This window comes from Rhinatrema bivittatum, chromosome 10 (assembly GCF_901001135.1).
Source record: "Rhinatrema bivittatum chromosome 10, aRhiBiv1.1, whole genome shotgun sequence".
Classification (NCBI taxonomy): Eukaryota; Metazoa; Chordata; class Amphibia; order Gymnophiona; family Rhinatrematidae; genus Rhinatrema; species Rhinatrema bivittatum.
The window spans coordinates 112,165,182-112,185,067 of NC_042624.1; the positions used below are offsets into that span (position 1 = coordinate 112,165,182).

At 42.2% G+C, this 19,886-nt stretch overlaps 1 protein-coding gene across 3 annotated transcripts in view; it reads left to right on the forward strand.

Moving 5' to 3' along the window:
* Positions 1 to 19,886, forward strand: part of FAF1 (Fas associated factor 1) — a 460,794-nt gene that overhangs the window by 216,713 nt on the left and 224,195 nt on the right. For all 3 annotated transcript variants that reach the window (XM_029618481.1, XM_029618482.1, XM_029618483.1), the window contains one exon: positions 11,974 to 12,060. In XM_029618481.1, coding sequence (XP_029474341.1) covers positions 11,974 to 12,060 — 87 coding nt within the window. The remainder of the gene's footprint in view (positions 1 to 11,973; positions 12,061 to 19,886) is intronic.

Consider the following 19,886-nt stretch of genomic DNA (forward strand, 5'->3'; position numbering starts at 1 on the left):
TTTCGAGGTTCTTGTGGCCTGGTTTGGCCTCTGTTGGAAACAGGATGCTGGGCTTGATGGACCCTTGGTCTGACCCAGCATGGCATGTTCTTATGTTCTTAATAAAATAATGGCAGACAATGACTGCAGGGATTGTGTAATTGTACATTTGCCCTTTCTGCCACAGAGATTACCTGAGCTTGGGCATCTCCTTCATTTTGCTACAAATGGGCATTTCCTGTGTTTGTCCCATTTTTTCTTGGATTTGCTTCCATCACATCCACTGGGCGGCTATTTCATGCATCCACCACTTTTTCTGCGAGGAAATGCTTTGGTTGATGCCTCAGAAGACCAAAGATGGCTGCGTAGCTGCAGTGTACCAGCATTTTAAAATTGCACTGCTTTAGATTGAACCCCCTGCCTTCCAAACAGCCTTCATATGAAAAAATGGCTGATATTTATTTTACTTGTTTGATTGTCTTTTAGACTCCATAAGCAAACCAGTTGTACTAAGCCGTTTACATTGTAACATAAATATAATTCCACACACAAAACTTCTTCACTTCAAAGCTTTGTCAGTACTGAGATAAATTGGATTCATGGGAGGAAAAGACCTCAGATACTTGAATATGCCACTACTGACAAGCAGTTAAAGCATACATGTCTTTTCAGTCATTGATTGTAAAAAGAAATCTCCCAGCACACTTTAGTAATCAAAAGACACTTTAAAAACAATCTGTATATAATAAAAACTTATCTTAGAAGGAATTCTTCTGAACACGTAAGACGTTGGCCAGCATTTCACTGTTTGCTTCAGGAAAAAACAGCACCACACATCTTCTGAGTCCAAAATCTCTGAATTTGTTTGAATCGAAGCATAAAAAAACAATACAAAAACAATGAAACCTGCAAAAAAGTATAATAGAATAAAATCGTAAAAGAAAAAAACACTTTGCCTTATATTCATAAATGTACAAAAACCTTCTGAAACAAAAAGGCCTTTAATTGTTTTCTGAAATCCTTAGACGGTGACATTCGAACCTGCGCGCGCGCATCCATATGCGCACGGTTGCTGGCGTGCACACATGGACTAGGTGGTTTTATAACATTGTGTTGAAGCCCGCATGTTATAAAATCCACCACCCACACACGCAATTTTATATCAGCGTGCGTGAGTGCCCGGGATTTCAGTAGATGCACGCAGCATCGCGATAGGCCCTATTCCCTCCCTACCTAACCTACTAGCCCCGACCCCTAAAACCCCACTAACTATCCTTCTTTTTTATTTTTTTTTTGTTTTACAATTTACCTGCTTTCTGGAGCAGCAGCAGGTTGCACGGGCCGGTGGGATCCCAATGCGTGCTTCAGCACCTAATGGTGCTGTCCTGGCCCACCCCTTTATCAGGTAGCCCTTCCAATGCGCATTCTGGAAGATATGCGCGGGCCTGCGAAAATTTGTGCACGCGTGGCCTAACCACACACATCTCCCCGATTCTGTGCACACAGGACTTTTAAAATTCAGCTTTTAATGTCCATAATATGCCTCAGTTCACATGGCAGTGGTCCCATAATGGGAAAGGCCTGAGAACGAGTCTCGACTGGACAAGCCTGTTTAACAGAGGGACGGTAGTTACACTAGAAAGGGAGCTTTTCGAAGAAGGAAAACTTTATAGAGAGAGAAAAGTGAAAACGCTCTTGAAATGTTACATCTGTGATTATCTGCTTCAAAGAAAGTAATGTTGAAAATGTTCTCTTTACTGGATAGAAAATTGTTTTTATGCTCTATAATTAAAAGGTGAATTTTAAAAGCCTGATGCGTGAATATGATGGGCTTGCGCACGTTGAGTAGATTTTAAAAGTCGCCAAGATGTGCGTGTATCTCCCGGAGTGTGCACATCTTGAAAATGTTCAAAAAGGGACGGAGCATGGTCTGGGCAGGGCATGGGTGTTTCAGGCATGAACCCGAGATGGGCTCGTAAATACCTCTGCTGTCCGGTGCACGCCAAGACCCCCTGCCGTGTAACGTTTCTTCTGCTAAAGATAAATAGGCAGATCTGCGGGCTTTTAACTGGCTAAGTGGGGGGAGTGAAGGCTATTAAACTAGCTCTTAATTGGGCGAACTGAGGAACTTGGAATAGCTTCGGCGTGCACCCCTTTTAAAATCCCCCGACTTACGCAGTAGACGCAGGATTTGGGTGCTCATGCGCGAGCCCACTTAAAATTTGGCGCACACGTGCCCATGGCCAGGCTGTTTTATAACATGCATGCAAGTTTATAAAATAGCTGCGTCCCTAGACGCAGGCTGACGATTGCACACACGTGCCCACGCACCGGTTTGAAGGTTACCTTCCCTCTATAAAACTGAAAGACAGTGCACCTACACCAACGAAATATATTTCAGACACATCTGGAAAGGAGGTCTGTCACTTGGTATAAACAGGCATTTCTTTTCCTATGTTTGTAATGGCCATGCTTCTGCTTCTTGGCAGCCCTACTAATATTTTCCTGGCCGGAGAATAGATGACACAAGGTTGACCTATTGCAACGGGATGTGATTTCTGGGGAAGAATTCCCCAAGTTAAAGTTGCAAAAATAGCAAGCTTAGAGAAGCGGACCTTGATGGAATGAATCTGGGGCTTCTGCTCCCACTCTTTTCAGGGTCAGTAAGGGCCCCTGGGTGAGAGGCTTGTCGTAGAACTGGATTTAACCGCTGATGTACTCAGACACCAACTCATCTTAGTTGCAGAGCTAGTTTTTCTAGGAAGAAAGCTCTGCCAAGCTAAAGCCAAGGACTGGGTAGCAGAATTCATAGCACGTTGTTCAGACTCCAGATATCTTTGACTTGTCCTTTCTAATTGGAGTTTTTGATGAAGATATAAGGTGCATACACTTTGTTTCAGCCCCAAATAGCAGAATTGTTGAAAAACAGTTTTAGCTTGGAGCAAAATAGATCAAGCTTCTCTTCAAAAGAGTCTCCCGGAGTTAGCTCCAGCTGTTGGTTTCATCAAACAATGCCTAAGATACTGTGCATGGTAGCCTCCCAGGCATGGTCTTCCTAGAATAACGAGTTTATTCTGTGACAAGTTGCGCAACAGATGTCCATCTGGTAGAATAATGTGGTAGAATACTTGTGCAGCGGTTAAAATTGCTTCAACTTTGATCACATTTTGTTCAGCACATCAGTCTGGCATTGTGCTTTATACCAACATAACACTATAACAAGGCCATGCCTTTCAAGCTTAGAATAGCAGTGGAATGTTATTGAAATCAGTGGAGTTGCAGACGAGTTAATGAATGCAGGCAAATACTGTTCATTTCAGCATATGGCTTTAAGGTTTAGAACACAAGGATTGATCGGTGGATTGCTTTAACTGTCATCATGTAGTTGTGCATAATGCTTGCTTTTAAGTTTGTGTAAACTCTCATGGCCTGGAAACTATATTTTAAAAGGCTACTGACTCAGTATATTTCTTTTTTTTTTTTGTTCGTTTTTTTAATGGCATCTTAAACGAATATTAAAACGAGCACTAACGAGTATAGTTCTGTTTTGGATGGGACATGATGCCTTGCGGCTGGGTAATGTTAACTGTTAACACTGATATGACTCTGAAATACATACTGCTTTGTGGGTTGGCCTGCTGTCAACAAACACTGGAAGAAATCTGCGTGCTCAAATTAAGTGGGGATTGGCGCTAATCTCCAGGCCTTTAGCCCTCATTACACAGATGAAATCAAAGGGACTGTCCAGCCCTTGGTGTTTCACAGGTGTAAAGGATGGAGTGAGAAAAACAGATTGAATTCCCAGCTTTTTCCATTGCTCATATTTCCCTGTCTCATTTCAGAGGACTTGCGTGTGTTTGCTCATGGTGGATTGTAATGCAATACAGAATGCAGTAATTAAAGCAGCAGTACCTCCAAAATCTAGGCTACCTCTTCATACATTTACCTTGCCTTTTTCTTTGGTATAAATTCTTGAAATATTTGGTAGGAGCTTTCATTTTTTGTTTGAGTCATTAAAAATGAAATCCTGAAATACAGTACCATAGGATTCTGTCTTTAATATACCAGTATCTGAAAATAATTTTCATTGCCCAAATACAGTGTAACAGTATTTGGGCAAAAAAAAACCCCCAAAATTGCAGAGATGTGCAGGTGATGGAAGATTATAGTTGCAGTTAGAACCAGTTCTGTACTTCTTACCGTACGTCAGTCGATGAGCCATTTAGTACTGAGGTGAGATTGACTCTGCCTAGTAGGCGAACCAACTAGGCCCATGCTCTTACTAGGCGGATGCACTTGGGTGCAAGAACTGGGCTTTACCTTTACCAACCCCTTTCCCCGCAAGTTGAGCTCTTGGGTTTGAGGGCTGGCAGGCCCTCCACTCAGCGAGATCCTGCTGAGTGGAGGAGCTCCAGTGGCAAGCCAAGTGTTAGGGCAGGCAGCGTACAAGCAAAGTTGGTTTCAGGCGGAAGGCCGGGGAGACGGCGTTCGGGCACAGATGGAATCCATGCAGAGGTCGGGACAGGCAGCGTTCAACCAAGGTCAAGCAAGGGAGATTGGTCCAAAGGGCAAGGAAAGGGAGAGGACAAAGCAGAGAACAGAAACTATGTCTGGCAGGGCCGAGGGAAAAGCAGGGCCAGGGAGCAGATGCAAGGACAGAATGAAGGGGAAGGCAAGGCTGGGTGGTACGGAGGCTAGGCAAGAAGAGGAGTTCGTAGGCATAAGAACATAAGAGATGCCATACTGGGTCAGACCACAGGTCCATCAAAGCCCAGTATCCTGTTTGCAACAGTGACCAATCCAGGCCACAAGTACCTGGCAAGTACCCAAACATGAAATAGAACCCAGGCTACTAATGCTGGTAACAAGCAATGGCTATTACTTATTGATTAACTGCAGTATATGGACTTCTCCGCCAGGAACCTATCCAAACCTTTTTTAAACCCAACTACATTAACTGCTGTAACCACATCCTCTGGCAATGAATTCCAGAACTTAATTGTGCATTGAGTGAGAGAGAATTTTCTCCGATTAGTCTTAAATGTGCTACTTGCTAACTTCATGGAGTGCCTCCTAGTTCTTGCAAACATTCTTGACTTGCTTGGCCAATATTTGGCCACCCAAATGGTGTTAATCACCCCTGCAGCATATTTCAGAGAGGGGAATCAAAGAATACAAAGGGGCAGGGTGTCATCAGTAAAACAGATACATTTCCAATTGTGAGGAAAATCTGGTAGTGAATATCAGAAGAGTAAAGGATAAGATTTTTTTTAAAGTTTTTATTTACAAGTTCCAATTATACAAGCATACGCTTGAAACAGAAATAGAAGCATATCTTCCAATACTAATAAACAAGAAAATACATAGAAAAAAAGAGGAAAAAATAACAATGTACATTTTCACTTAGCCCACAAATAATGGGATAGAGCGGGGGTTAAGAAAAGAAAAGCCATTCAGGCTATGAAACAAAAGTAATGGCAAAAGGCAAAATTACCCATTCCAGCCAGCGCCCACGTTAACATTTTTCCGTTATCTGCCTTCCCTCCTCCCACCAATTGTTTCGATAGATTTTAATTTTGCAGCCTTTAAAATCTTAACCAGCCCTCCCCACCCCCCCAGCCCTCTCCGTCCCATAATGGTTCAATTCTGTTTAATATTTAGTTGCCGGTCCTATATCGTGGAAGGCATTGCCAGAACAGTTATGTATGATGACTTATCAGAAAGCGTTTGCCAGCTAGCCTTAAACACCAGGCAGGCATTTGTAACCTTGCCTCAGTTTAATACTGGAGATATTTAGGCTGTTGCAAATAGTATTTACTGGTTAATTGGTCCTGGTTTAATTGTTTTGTCATTGGTTTTATTCTATTTTTATTTTTCATGAAAAGCAAAATATTTTATTTGAGAACAAATTGCAATTTAATAAAAAAAATACACTTTTCTCTAATGTTCAGACATTAACACTTTTATACAAAGCAAATTAAAAGATTTTAGCCAAACTCAGTTATGTAGCATGCCAAGACCTATGTTAGAATCCTTACCTCCGAGACGATTGCCCAAGTAGAAACTTGCTGCTCGTTCTATAGCCGGGCTCAGTAAAAGAACAATTCATTTTCTGCTTTGGCCTTTTTCCTAACTTCCCCTCTCTCTCTTTTTTTTCTTTCTAAATTGGTGAGCTCAGGAGTTTGGTGCTTGTGAATTTGTCTCCATGTCACAACACTTTTCCTGAATGTGATTCTTTGTACTTAACAGGGGCATGCTGTCTCTGTCCTCTTTGTGCATGATCATCTTCTGTCTCTATCCGGGTTTCAGGGGAGGCAGTAATAACACCAAAACTGTGTCAAATCTTGTAGTGCTTTGCTTATGGTGAAGCGATTAAAAAATGCTAATAAATAAATACATTGTTCCTGGAGTATTTGCCATGTGAGTGAGATCCTTGGTAAGAGAGTCTGCTTTTTTTCAACTCATTTCCATGAGATTCTTGTTTCCTAGCAGTATTTAAGCTCATCAACACAGGAGAGGGGTCTACACTGTTATGGTTGTAAGGCTGTCGTACTCTCCGTTAAATGCTTTATCAGATTACAGGATGACTTATTACTGGACATAGCTGATAATTCAATAATATCTGCGTTTTCCATGTCAATATATCCAAATTCACTGGGCTCAGTGTTTATTATCACATTTATTTATTTATTTGAAACTTTTATATACCGACATTAGTGTGCAACGTCATGCCGGTTTACATTAGAACTGAAAGATGGAAAATACAATAAACATGGGTGGGGGAGTGGGCGAATACTAGTAATTGTAACAAGAGTCAGACAGAGCGGAAGAATATAGAGCAACTAACAAATCTTAAGCTATGAAATAACAAGAGGATTGGTAATAATATATATACATAGGATTGCATTACTCAAAACCCTGTTCTAATTTTATATTCACAGCACAGATTTATCTGAATCACCCCGATCAGACTCAGTATATTTTTGGTTATCATCTGTATGATTTACATTGGATGTAAGAATGTCGGTATATAAAAATTAAAAATAAAAATAAATAAAATCTGTACATTCTTCTGGAAGAACAAGAGTCTTTGTTTTTCTTGCTTTGGAAGTACAACCTTGCATCAATCAGTTCATTCAACTGTCTTATTTAAAGATCTAATCCATTCTTTATCTACACTTTTGTCTCTGGATAGTTTGTCCTCGACTTCAGTGTGTTACATTCGGCAGCTCATGGGAAGGCCCTGTGAGCCACTTCACTCATCCCGAACGTGGCTGGACCTGTTCCGCAGTCAGTGTGCAGTTCTCTGCCCCAAAAGCCACCAGCCATCACTCCCTCATGCATTATGTAGGCCTCGTGGTGGGAAACACTGAGCAGCGCCCTCTGACCAGCCTATTTAAGCAAGGGCTTTGCAGCATTACCTGGCCTCAGCAACAGGTCTCATGCCTTAGTTTGATTTCCTGGTTCCTGTGTCTTGTTTCCTGATTCTTCATCCTGCCTTGCCGCTACAGTCTTGCTTCATCTAGCCTTGTCTCGTCCTACCTTCCTTGTTCAGCATTGCCTTGTATTGCCCATCTCATCCAGTGGCTTCCATATGTTGTCCTCCACCTTTGGCCTGACCCAGGGGCGGATTGGCCTATCGGAGGATCGGGCAACCCCCAGTGGGCCGGTCGCGCTAGTCACGTGGTCTGCCGAGCGCGGCCGTGACAGAGCCGTGCTCGGCAGACCACGTGGTATTTCCTAGGCCGGCCTGGGTGGCGAATCCCCGGGCCGGTCTTCATCGGGAATCCGCCGCTGGGCCTGACTTCCAGATCTGGCCACAATTAAGTAATTGTCTGGATCTGACCCCTTGCCTAGACCTGACCATCCTTGTCTGCTGCCTGCCCTGACCCTGCTATGCCATTGGACTCTTGCTCTAGCTACCGCCCTAGGGACCCATCGAAGACCCTCTGGCCATCTGGACCAAAGGGCTCAACCTGCAAGGGAGACTGCTGGTATAGGTGAAGCTCCAGCCTGCCCCACTACAGTGTGCATTTGCCAGCTGCTGGCATAGGCCTTGTAGGTTCACCTATGAGCTGCGTCAACTACACTGCAGCACAAAGGGCTCACACCCATGCCACCCCTTCATATAGTGTTCTTGTTTGGAAGAAGCTCAGCAGAAACTAGACTTAGTTTTTGATTTTGCAACATCATCTTCCAAAACAGGTTCCATAGAAAGGCTTGGTGTATATACAAAGTAAGGTCCCCTTTTAGGTTTTGAAAGGCTACCTTTCAAAATTGGTACTACAGATACTGGTTTCAAAATGGGGTCTGGTTCATTGTCAAAATTAAATTCTTTTAAAGGTTGTGCAACATCTTCCAAAACAGGTGTTCTAGAGAAGACCGGATCGTCTTCAATTCAAGTATCCCTTTGATGTTTTGCAGATACGTTGTTGATGCTGACCAATGAGGACTGCTTCTTTTTAACAACTTCCTGAATAACTGAAAATTCATCACATGCAATGTTCTGAACACAAAGTTCATTCTCACTGGAACAAGCCCAGTTTTACTCTTTTGTTTATTCAGGCACTCAGTTATATGTGCTTATTTCAAGATTTTTAAAGCTTTCTGAATTTAGCATATTTCCTTTACTATCCACTGATTTTTCTTGTTTCTGAAGAAATTTGAGGTCTGCTTGTTTGCTTTTTATTTTTCTTTTCCATTATACTGGAAATATCCTCCTGTAAGTTTTCAAGTAATGGGATTTGACTGGTTTTACTACAGGATAAACTTTGAAAATTGTAACTGTCTAATGGGATATCGTAGTTTGATAAGCCTGGATTTTCAGATCAATCATCCATGTTTTGATGATGGTCAATTACTGAATCTTTTGTTGGTTACCCCTTAAAATACTCATTTTGTTCTTGTTCAGTTGGATGGGTTACACTAACCACGTGTGTTCTTCTGCAATCTTTCTCTTCATAACTATATTCTGAATGTTCTGTATTTTGTTCACTGTCCTTTTGTAATGTTTAGTTTACTGATTCATTAGGCTTAGATTTTGTTTTAAAACGATGGTTGTCTTCTGTATGAAAATCAAGTTATTTTTTTCAGATTGGTTTTAGTCTTCTCAGAACGCTACTTGTCGGAAGTTGAGTATTTCATTTTCCTCAGAACTCTTCCATCACATTTTGATGTTTCACCAGTTTGGGCTTTTTTGCCTTTAGTTTTGGCCTTTGATGCCACTGTAACTATTGTACCTAGCTTACTAGCTGTTAAATCCATTTCAGTATTGCATACAGTTTCTTCAGGCTACAGGTGTTTAAGTTGGTTGAATAGCAGTGTCCAGCAAGGAAGGCTTAAAATCCAATATCATGCTAACCCAAGAATCCTCAGTCTTGTTCATAGTTACTGTCTTTACTTGCTCTTGATTAGAATGTCTTAAGGGAATCCACTGTGAGAGATCGAATGCTTGACCTAGACATCGCTGAACATTTTTTCCTTTGTGTTACATAATAGTTCAGATTTTTACAATCATCCCATGATTTTGTAATCTGTCCCTGAAGGCTGGATGTTAAGTAGGTCAGTCACTAAGTAATTGTTCAAACTTTGTTCCAGACATAACCAACCTTCTTTATTTATAGCATTGACCTAGTCTTCTGTCTGGGATATTTCATTCATCTCTTGAATATTTTTCCCACAATCTAATGACTCCAAGAACCAGAGTAGACTTGATCATCATTCCAAGACCCTTCACTGTTTCACAGCTTCTTTGGTTATTTGTCAATGAAAGAATATCTGGACAGTTCTCAATAGAGCTTCTGATTTTAATAGCTGTGAATTTGGTATTTGTAGATGTATGCATTTCCTTAAGGGTTTTATTCACAATATTTAAGTTTTCATGAAGCAGGGAATTTTGAAAATGTAGTATGTTCGTGTATTTCTGAAGAAACATTTTCTCAGTTGCTAACTTCTGAGACATCAACATTTCTGCACTCAGAGCTAGTGCCAGTGCTTTATTATTATGTTTCATAGTGCTCTTAAAACTTGCAATTATTAGTTTGGTTTTAATTTTGGCTGCCAAAGAAGTATTCAGCTTTGAAATTTTTTAAAGCTCCATTCTTCTCTTTCATGTGTGCTCTAAAATCTTCCAAACTGGAATTATTTGCTTTCAGGTCCCCCATGGTTTGGGATCTTTTCATGGTTAGTCACCCTGGGAACGTTGTGAATTGGGGGGAGGGTGGTTACACAAACTTTATGCTTTCTCTCTCTCACACTGACACACTTACACATGTTCATTACCTAAAACATTCCCCACATGCTTGCGCACACACATGCAGACGAGAAGGTGCTCTCTCACACACACATACATGCATGCAGACGAGAAGGCGCTCTCTCACACACACATGCAGACGAGAAGGCGCTCTCTCACACACACATACACGCATGCAGACGAGAAGGCGCTCTCTCACACACACATGCAGATGAGAAGGCGCTCTCTCACACACACATACACACATGCAGACGAGAAGGTGCTCTCTCACACACACATGCAGACGAGAAGGCGCTTTCTCTCTCACTCACACACACACACACACACGCCGGCCAGGGCCTCATTTTCAGCCACTCTGGGCTGCTGCTTCTGCTATAGGATGGGCCGTGCAGCAGCCTGGGCTGCTTCTCTGGCCGCTGCAGCTCCACAGCCAGACCTGTTTGTGGATTATCAAGGCCTTCAGATTTATTCTGTTTAATGTTTTATGTTCTATTTTATTTTATATTAATTTCTGTTGTTAATATTCTGGCGGATTTTAAAAGCACTGCGTGTGCCAAAGCAGGGAGATATGCACGTGACTCGGCAAGCACCGCACAGATTTTAAAAGCCGCGCAAGTCCGTGCATAATTCCTGGTACGCGCACAAAATAAAAAGTCCAAAAAGGGGGCGGGGAGTTGGGGGAGCAGAGTCTGTAAGTATTTACGCACACAAGCGGGCGTCGGGGTCCCCTACCATGTAAGTTTATTTCTGCTGTGGACAGCTTGTAGGTAATAAAATAAAAACTAGGCAGTCAGCAGGGTTTTAAGGGTCGGGGGTAAAAGGGAGGCAAGTCAGCTAGGGGGGGTTTAGGAAGTCCTCTCCTTAACTGGGGAAACTCGTAATTGCGTCGGCGCCTGTAGCCACTAAAATTCCCCCCCTTAGCCACTCGAGTCGGCATTTGTGCTGTCAATATAAAGTCATGTGCACGGGTAGGCACATATAGTCTGTTCTATAAGGCGCTGCATCCGTGTGTGCGCGCTGGCAAACCCATACGTGTGCGTTCACGCACGGGTCTTAACATTTTCCTAATTATGTAGCTTAGTGATTTATAAATTAAAGTGTCTTCAGTCTTTGTCTTTGATTTTGCCACATATTGCAGAGAAAAGAGGCTTTGCCATCTTCATTTTTTGAAAGATTTAATGAAATTTACATTCAGCAGCTCCGGATGGTGAACCTGTTCAGTGCTGATTTCAAAACGGGGTTAGAAGGACCCCGGTACAGGTTACGCTGGTTAGCACTAGAGGTTTACAAACCTTCTGTTTTGTTCTCAGTAAATCAGTGCCTTCACATATAGGGTCATGAGCATGGGATTTGTAACCAATGGTGACAAGGGCTTCTGGGTTGTGCGACATTGTGAGCAGGTCACCTTTTATTTTGGGCTTTTGCATAAAGAAAAAGGAGGAGGTCACCATGAATGTATGATCCTCATTCTGTAAATCCGAAAGCAGAATGGTGGGATTGTGTATTTTCTTTCTTTCTTTCAAAGTGTTTGGGAGTTGTCTTAAAGATAATGTGAAAATGCTGGCAGAAATGGATTATGGTCCTGAATTGGACTCGCATGTCCCAAGTTTATATCCTGATAGGTGGTAGACGCAAGCTGGATGAACCGGCCAGTCACATCCACCGATTCATTTTCGTTCACTACATGCTTCGGAGTACTTTGTAAAAACATATTTTTAAATTAACTGTTTTCTTTCTTACAGGTAAAACGAAATGTATATGATCTTACAAGTATCCCCGTTCGCCATCAGTTGTGGGAAGGTTGGCCGCCTACTGCCAGGGATGAGTCTGTGAGTAATAATTGAATTTCTAACTATACATGCTGGGGAGGAGGTGGTGTTTGACAGGATATGTTTGCCAGCCCAGCCCTCAGCACCACATATAAGCCGAGGGGGGGGGGCACCCCAGTAGTGACCTTTACCCCCTCCCACACCACCTCTGTGACATGCCCAGTCTGGACCAGTTCCAAGCGATGGGGGGGATCCAAATCCAGATTCCCCATGTCACTTTGTTGCAGCCTGAACCACTGGACCAGCCTGTTTGCAGGGACATCATGCTTTATATTTTTTTAAATATCAGAATGCAGTCCAGGTAGAAGTTGCTTTTCCCACTTAATGTCTTAAGTGACTACTGTGATACACAAGTAGGTAAATTTAGTTAATGTGAGTCAGCAGGTGCTCATAGGCCCATCTACAGTGGCAATCTCAATGACTTTCCTTGATTTAAGAAAAGAACTAGAACTTGAAGTCCACAAAGAGGGAATGTGGCCTTCATCCATCAGTTCCAACCTAGGGAACTGTTGGTTAGATGACCTGCACAAAGAGCCGGTAGACATCCAAACTTATCCAAGTATGTAGGCAAACTGTGGGTTTTTAATTCTGTATCTGTTTTTGATCTTTAGACTGACTCGTGATATAATAATTATGTTTTATGATCAGAGCACTCTGGTGCTCTCGTACGTGCTATCCAGGTTTTATGGCTCTTCGTTCTTTCCTGAGCTCTGGAAGTATTTTATATTCTAGACTGCATGCTCTATTTCTACCCTTTCACTGAATGTATTCCTCCACACCCAAAGACTTGTGATATATCAAGATTATCCGGCAGTTACTTCAGCTATTGCTGTTAATTGTCATCCATCATTTACTTCACACTGCCTAATGTCTTGATAGATAAAATGGTGGCCAATCTTGTGTCCGTTCTGTACAGTGAAAATAGCGTTAGAAAATCAGTGAAGTAATTAGACAATTATCCACAGATTATTTGATGATGGCATGAATGGGGAAGACGATATTTGCTTTTTGTCAGCAATTTTCATTTTGAAATGCCCTGAGAATGGGTTTCCTGTTAACGAGTTAAATGAATGTGAATGAGGTGGAGCATGCATGTATCATTTTAGTGTGGGATTGAAGACTTAAAGCTGACAAACATAAAATAGATATATGCATTTACCAAGCTTTAGTGTCTGTTTAATGAAGGCAGGGATGGCGTTCTGTAAATACTGAAATAGTGTCTATAAAGATGCAACTGTCAGTTTGTCAGCTCTCCTAAGACACGTCCTGTACTTCTGTTTAGACAGTGAATAATATGCACGAGAAGTGTTGGATAAAGGATTTAGTCCAATGAAGATGGAACGTAGGACCAATTCAAACCTGTCCCCGGAGCTTTCCAGATTAATATGTACTGGAAAGGCAGAATTCTCAGTCACCAAAGTTATCCATTTGTATTTGTTGAGTGTATTTTCAAGCTGTTTTCAATAATGTGTACTGTGCACTTTCAACTTTCTGCCAAAACGTCAGCCTTCCCACAGTGCTTCTCCCATATTTTTTGACACCGTCTACAGGGAATACACGCATCAATTACTGTATAAACCTAGCAAGCAGTGCCGCGGGAGAGATGTGAAAGCCGGGTGGCACCAACACACGCTCTTGCTACTTGGGAAAGTCTCCATTGCTCTGTTGCACTTCATGCAGCAGAGGACGTCACTGCTTTTATTGTTTAAATGTTTACACCAGAGATGAGGAAGAATAGGGCAAATCGGGCACTCCAAAATATACAGGAAAGTAATCCTGGTTTAAGCTGGGTGCATGAAAAAGCAAATCGTGCGTGTACCGGAGAATGAGAGAGACAGCTTTTACCTAACAGCAAGGAGGAATTAGAATTTACTTTGGTTTTAAAGTGAAGGTAAAGCTCAGAGCCACATGTGTCCAGATTAGGCAGAGTTACAATCAAGGCAATGAGGAGAAAGAAATACATAGCACCTACTGTTTTCTTGGCACCGAGTCCTTTTTTTACCCTCAGATTTGTGGTGTGTGCTTTGGTTGTTTTTTTTATCTTTTTTTTTTTTTTTTTTAGAAGAGGAATTTTACTAACTTTCTGCAGTAACTCTCATTTTTCCTTCTTGTAATAAGGTGTCACAGATAGGGGGACTCCTAAGCTGTAATGTACAGGCTCCTACAGTGCTTGCAAGATTTCTGGTGCCGGCCCTTATCGCGCAAACCACTCCACAGTAAGGTCAAGTGCTGTGATGAGTGAGGATTTGAGCCCCTTTCCTGAAAAACAAACCTACCAAAATGTTCTTGTGTCTTTTTGGTTGTCAAAAATAGCTAAACTTGTCCAGGTTTGTTTTCACAACGGACTTTGCAGGTAAGACACTTTTCCCATCTAATGGGCTCCGGGACTGATGAGCCAGAGAGCCCTGGGTAGCTCCCTGCCTGAATGTGCTGCAGCCGAGGCGTGGCAGCTGTGTAAACAGTTCCCATTATATTACTTACAGAAAGGTAATGGATTTCATGTTCAAAACATGGACGCCGGGATCCCCAGCCATCTGATACAGCTTTAGGGGCAGCATTCGTTTTACTTCCGTCTGCTTAAGGGGAATCCGAACACCACAAGACAAACAACCTTTGGTCCAATGTTACAGACCACCCCGATGGAGGTAATTTTAGAACCGGGTATAAACTTTAGTGTCTTCCAGCATCTGCTGGGCTGTGACACCATGAGCTTTCATTCACGATTCCTGGAGTTCCCTCCTTCCAACACACTTGACCTGGTCATCGCAGGGAGCCACATAACCAGGCCTCCCATTAGATGCCTCCATTGCCTGACAGCTGGGACTCCTTCCCTCCCGGGGGGCTGCGGTCGCTGCCTCTTCAGCGTCTCTGTCCGTCCCAGGGAGCAGAGGCTCGCTCTGGCAATGGATCCTGGGTCCTGTACACGGCAGGGCGCGTCGCTCGTCCTCCGATACCTCTAGCCTGTGCTTGGTGCAGGCATGTGAGTTAGGACTGTTGAATCTTTCTAGGGGTGTCTCTTTGATATGACACATTCTTTATTGGGAGGGTAATTTTGTAACTGCCCACATTGATGCAAAGTCTCTGGCTATCTTACACAAATTTTCAAAGCGTTGTTGCACAGGAAAACTTCCTGCAGACGTTAACAGCTACAAACGTGCGCGGATAGTTTTGCGGGGAAAAACACTAAGTACAAACATTTTTTTGAAAATGCCAAAGTATTCGCGTGGTCCCAAACCCCCTCCCTACTCCTGTCCCTGGGGATGCCTCTTGTTGTTGTGGATAAAGATACACATATGGCGGTCCTACATGTGCACTTCTACTTGCTTGTCAGGCGGGCGATTTTCAAAAGCCTGTTCCAGGTGGTGATGATACTCCCTTGCATTGAGGGAGGAGGAGAGAGTGGGGAAACCATGCTACAGGTTGGCAAGGGAATCGCTGCCTCTGAGATGATGGCCTTGTGGCCTCATGGCAGCACTGGCCCCCACCCCCTCCGTAGACCACAGTGCTGGGCAGATGGAGCTGTTTCTCCCGCTCCCTGCCTCAGGGAGCCTGAATGGAAGGGGAGAAAAGGTGCCCAGACATCGCTCATATCTGACTTTCAGGGGGACCATTCCCCCAGTTTAAATTGATGAGGAAGAAAGGGGGGTAAACAGGGTAGCGTGAGGGCTCATGAGGAGGCACAACCTGGCTGCTTTCCTGCTTTCAGGATTGCTGAAACCCATTCACCTCACTTAATGTTCTGCTTATGTGGGTGCAGTGTAACAACATAGACGGATTCAATTGTCTAGTAAGTCATCTCACTTTAAAGGTGCGAGTAATGTTCATTGTACTGTTGCTTATTTTCCGTCGTCAGTGATCGCAGCATTGGGGGCAGGAGTATTGCCTGAGTCTGGTGGGTTTAGTTGAGGGGAGAGACAGAGATATCTGTACTAAGACTTCACACGCATGGCTAGGATCTGTTTGTCTCCTGGGTCTACCTGTTCCTGATATGGTGGTCTCCTGCCAAGGCCGTGGTGAGGCTGGGGTGGGAGTGGGGCTGCCGTGTAATGCCCAATCAATACTGCCTCCCAGAAGGACCCAGGACCTTATCTGATCTAGAGGTGATTCCTTGATGTGTGTCCCAAAATGTGGCTTATCCTCATCCCACTCTATCTCCTATTCTCAAAGTGGGGCAGAATGGACATTCTTGGGATATAATTATGTAATTTAAGAGGGCTTGGGTACCTGAGCTAGGAAATATTTTAAGTTTGTGTAATATTAATGGAGCCATTGTTATACTTTATTTCATTCAATATTTGTGTCTAGAGCCTTCTTGTGTGCATATGTTATTTAGTTGGGAATATCCTACTCCTTGCTGGGAATGTCATGGCTTTTACGGTTTTTTATTCAGTGTGGAGTAGGGTTCTCCCTATCTGGTATTTATACTTGTTAAGGCTTTTCTATGTTTTAATTGTATTACTATTTTGCAGTAGTAAATCTGTCATATCCGCAGGTAGGCTTAAAGGATATGAAACTGGTGTTCCTTTTTATGAAATAACATCAGTCAGATCATCTCAGCATTATCTAATTGGAGAGTTCTGGGATTAATTCCTTTTAAACCAGCCCTTTTCACTAATTGAGTTTTCATTTTCCTTCTTAAAAAATAAACCCAGGACCTACAGAAAGTCTAAAGCCAACATTATTTTAAATATATTTTTAAATTTCCTTCACTGGTTGTTTATAAACTGCCAACAGAGAATGATGATGGGGACCAAAATCAGACTTGTGGCATTAAGGGGTGCGATCCCATAAGATTCCCTTTGAACGATTGCCCCAGACTACTGCAGGGCTAGTTCTGTTCCTCATGGTGTTTTCTTGTCAACAGAAGTGATCTGCTATCTATGTATTTATTTTATTTATTTGTATTTCTTAAATACCGTCAGATTCCAAAAATAGATCACCATTTACAAAATGACCTTCCTAATCATAAATACATAAAACTCATCAAACAAACCTCTTTGTATTTTGCATTCTGGAGACATCGTATGCAAAGATTTGTAAAAATAGTGAGACAAGGAATGCACAGCATCATTGCATTCCCATAGAGGAATTACTCTATGGATTACTCCTCCATTTTTGCTACGGTCTTTCTATTGATTCGAGTCATTCTCACCGTCTTTAAGTTGCTATGTCGGCGACGCTGAACTGCTGTGGCTATTCCTAGACTTGCTCCATTTTTGAAAGTCTTTCCTGGGTCCCTCCCACTGCAGCCCCACCAGTAAAACCCAGCCATCTTGGGGGACTGTACTAATTTGAATTATCTTTAAATAAACAGCCAGTGTCTTTGAATCCTTACCTGTCTTTTTGGAGTATTTAAAGACTGAACAGTTAATATTTATTCACCCATTTTTTTTGTCTTTGGATTGTTGGATTATGTGTGATCTCTTACTCCACCTATGCTCTGTGCGTCAATATTCAAAAGCCGCATAAATTGAAGGTGGGCAGGAAGCGTTTCTGGGAGGAGCGTAGTTAGCCGATATTCGGAGTTAGCCGCTTAACTTAATGTGGCTAACTCTGGTTATGCTATAGGACTGTCCTAAAGATAGCCGGATATACTTATCCAGCTAACTTTAAGATAGCCAGGTATATTCAGCAGTGCTGCCATGCCACCAAATATCACACAACAATCAGTATTGGGATCTGGTTTTGTTTAATGCATTCATGGAACACAGTCAACATGGATTTACCCAAGGGAAGTCTTGCCTAACAAATCTGCTTCATTTTTTTGAAGGAGTTATTAATCATGTGGATAAAGGTGAACCGGTAGATGTAGTGTATTTGGATTTTCAGAAGGTGTTTGACAAAGTCCCTTATGAGAGGCTTCTAAGAAAACTAAAAAGTCATGGGATAGGAGGTGATGTCCTTTCGTGGATTACAAACTGGTTAAAAGACAGGAAACAGTAGGATTAAATGGTCAATTTTCTCAGTGGAAAAGGGTAAATAGTGGAGTGCCTCAGGGATCTGTACTTGGACCATTGCTTTTCAATATATATATAAATGATCTGGAAAGGAATATGACGAGTGAGATATTCAGAGTAGTTAAATCACAAATGGATTGTGATACATTACAGGAGGACCTTGCAAGACTGGAAGATTGGGCATCCAAATGGCAGGTGAAATTTAATGTGGACAAGTGCAAAGTGTTGCACATAGGGAAAAATAACCCTTGCTATAGTTACACGATGTTAGGTTCCATATTAGGAACTACCACCCAGGAAAAAGATCTAGGCATCATAGTGGATAATACTTTAAAATCATCGGCTCAGTGTGCTGCAACAGTCAAAAAAGCAAATAGAATGTTAGGAATTATTAGGAAGGGAATGGTTAATAAAATGGAAAATGTCATAATGCCTCTATATCGCTCCATGGTGAGACCGCACCTTGAATACTGTATACAATGCTGGTCACCGCATCACAAAAAAGATATAGTTGCAATGGAGAAGATACAGAGAAGGGCAACCAAAATGATTAAAGGGATGGAAAAGCTCCCCTATGAGGAAAGGCTGAAGAGGTTAGGTCTGTTCAGCTTGGAGAAGAGATGGCTGAGGGGGGATATGGTAGTGGTCTTTAAGATCATGAGAGGTCTTGAATGAGTCGATGTGAATCGTTTATTTACACTTTCGGATAATAGAAGGACTAGGGGGGGCATTCCATGAAGTTAGCAAGTAGCACATTTAAGACTAATCGGAGAAAACTATTTTTCATTCAACGCACAATTAAGCTCTGGAATTTGTTGCCAGAGGATGTGGTTAGTGCAGTTAGTATAGCTGGGTTCAGAAAAGGTTTGGATAAGTTCTTGGAGGAGAAGTCCATTAACGGCTATTAATTAAGTTTACTTAGGGAATAGCCACTGCTATTAATTGCATCAGTAGCTTGGGATCTTCTTGGTGTTTGAGTAATTGCCAGGTACTTGTGGCCTGGATTGGCCACTGTTGGAAATAGGATGCTGGGCTTGATGGACCCTTGGTCTGACCCAGCATGACAATTTCTTATGTTCTTATGTTCTTTAAGTGATTTGGAAAAGAAACAATAGGTGAGGTGATCAAATTTGTAGATGACACAATTATTCAAAGTTGTTAAAATAGCAGTGAATTGTGAAGAACTGCAGGAGGACCTTGTAAAACTAAGAGATTGGACAACTGAATGGCAGCTGAAATTTAATGTGGAAAAATGCAAAGTGATGCACATAGGCAAAAATAATCCTACCATCAGATAATGCTTGTTTCTGCATTGGGAGTCACCACCCAGAAAAAGGACATTGGAGTCTTCGTGGACAATGTATTGAAATCCTCAAATCAATGTGCAGCAGCAGTCAAAAAAGGCAAATAAAATGTTAGGAATGATCCAAAAAGGAATGGAGAATAAAATGGAAAATATGATATTGCCTCTGTATCAATTCTTGGTGTGACTGCACCTTGAGTATTATGTGCAATTCTGGTCACCCCATCTCAAAAAAAGGCATAGCGGAACTAGGAAAGGTGCATGAGAGGGCGACAAAAATGATATAGGCAATAGAACTGCTCCCCTTATGATAAGAGGCTACGCAGGTTAGGACTTTTCAGCCTGGAAAATTGCTGGCTGAGAGGAGACATGATAGAAGTTTATAAAATCATGAGTAGGGTGGAGCAGATAAATTGTGGACAGTTATTTACCCTTTCAAATGATATTAAAACAAGGGGACACATTATGAAACTATCAGCCAACAGATTTAAAATAAATCGTAGAAAGTACTTTTTCACTTGGCGCCCTGTCAAGCAGTGGAATCTATTGCCAGAGGATATGGTCAG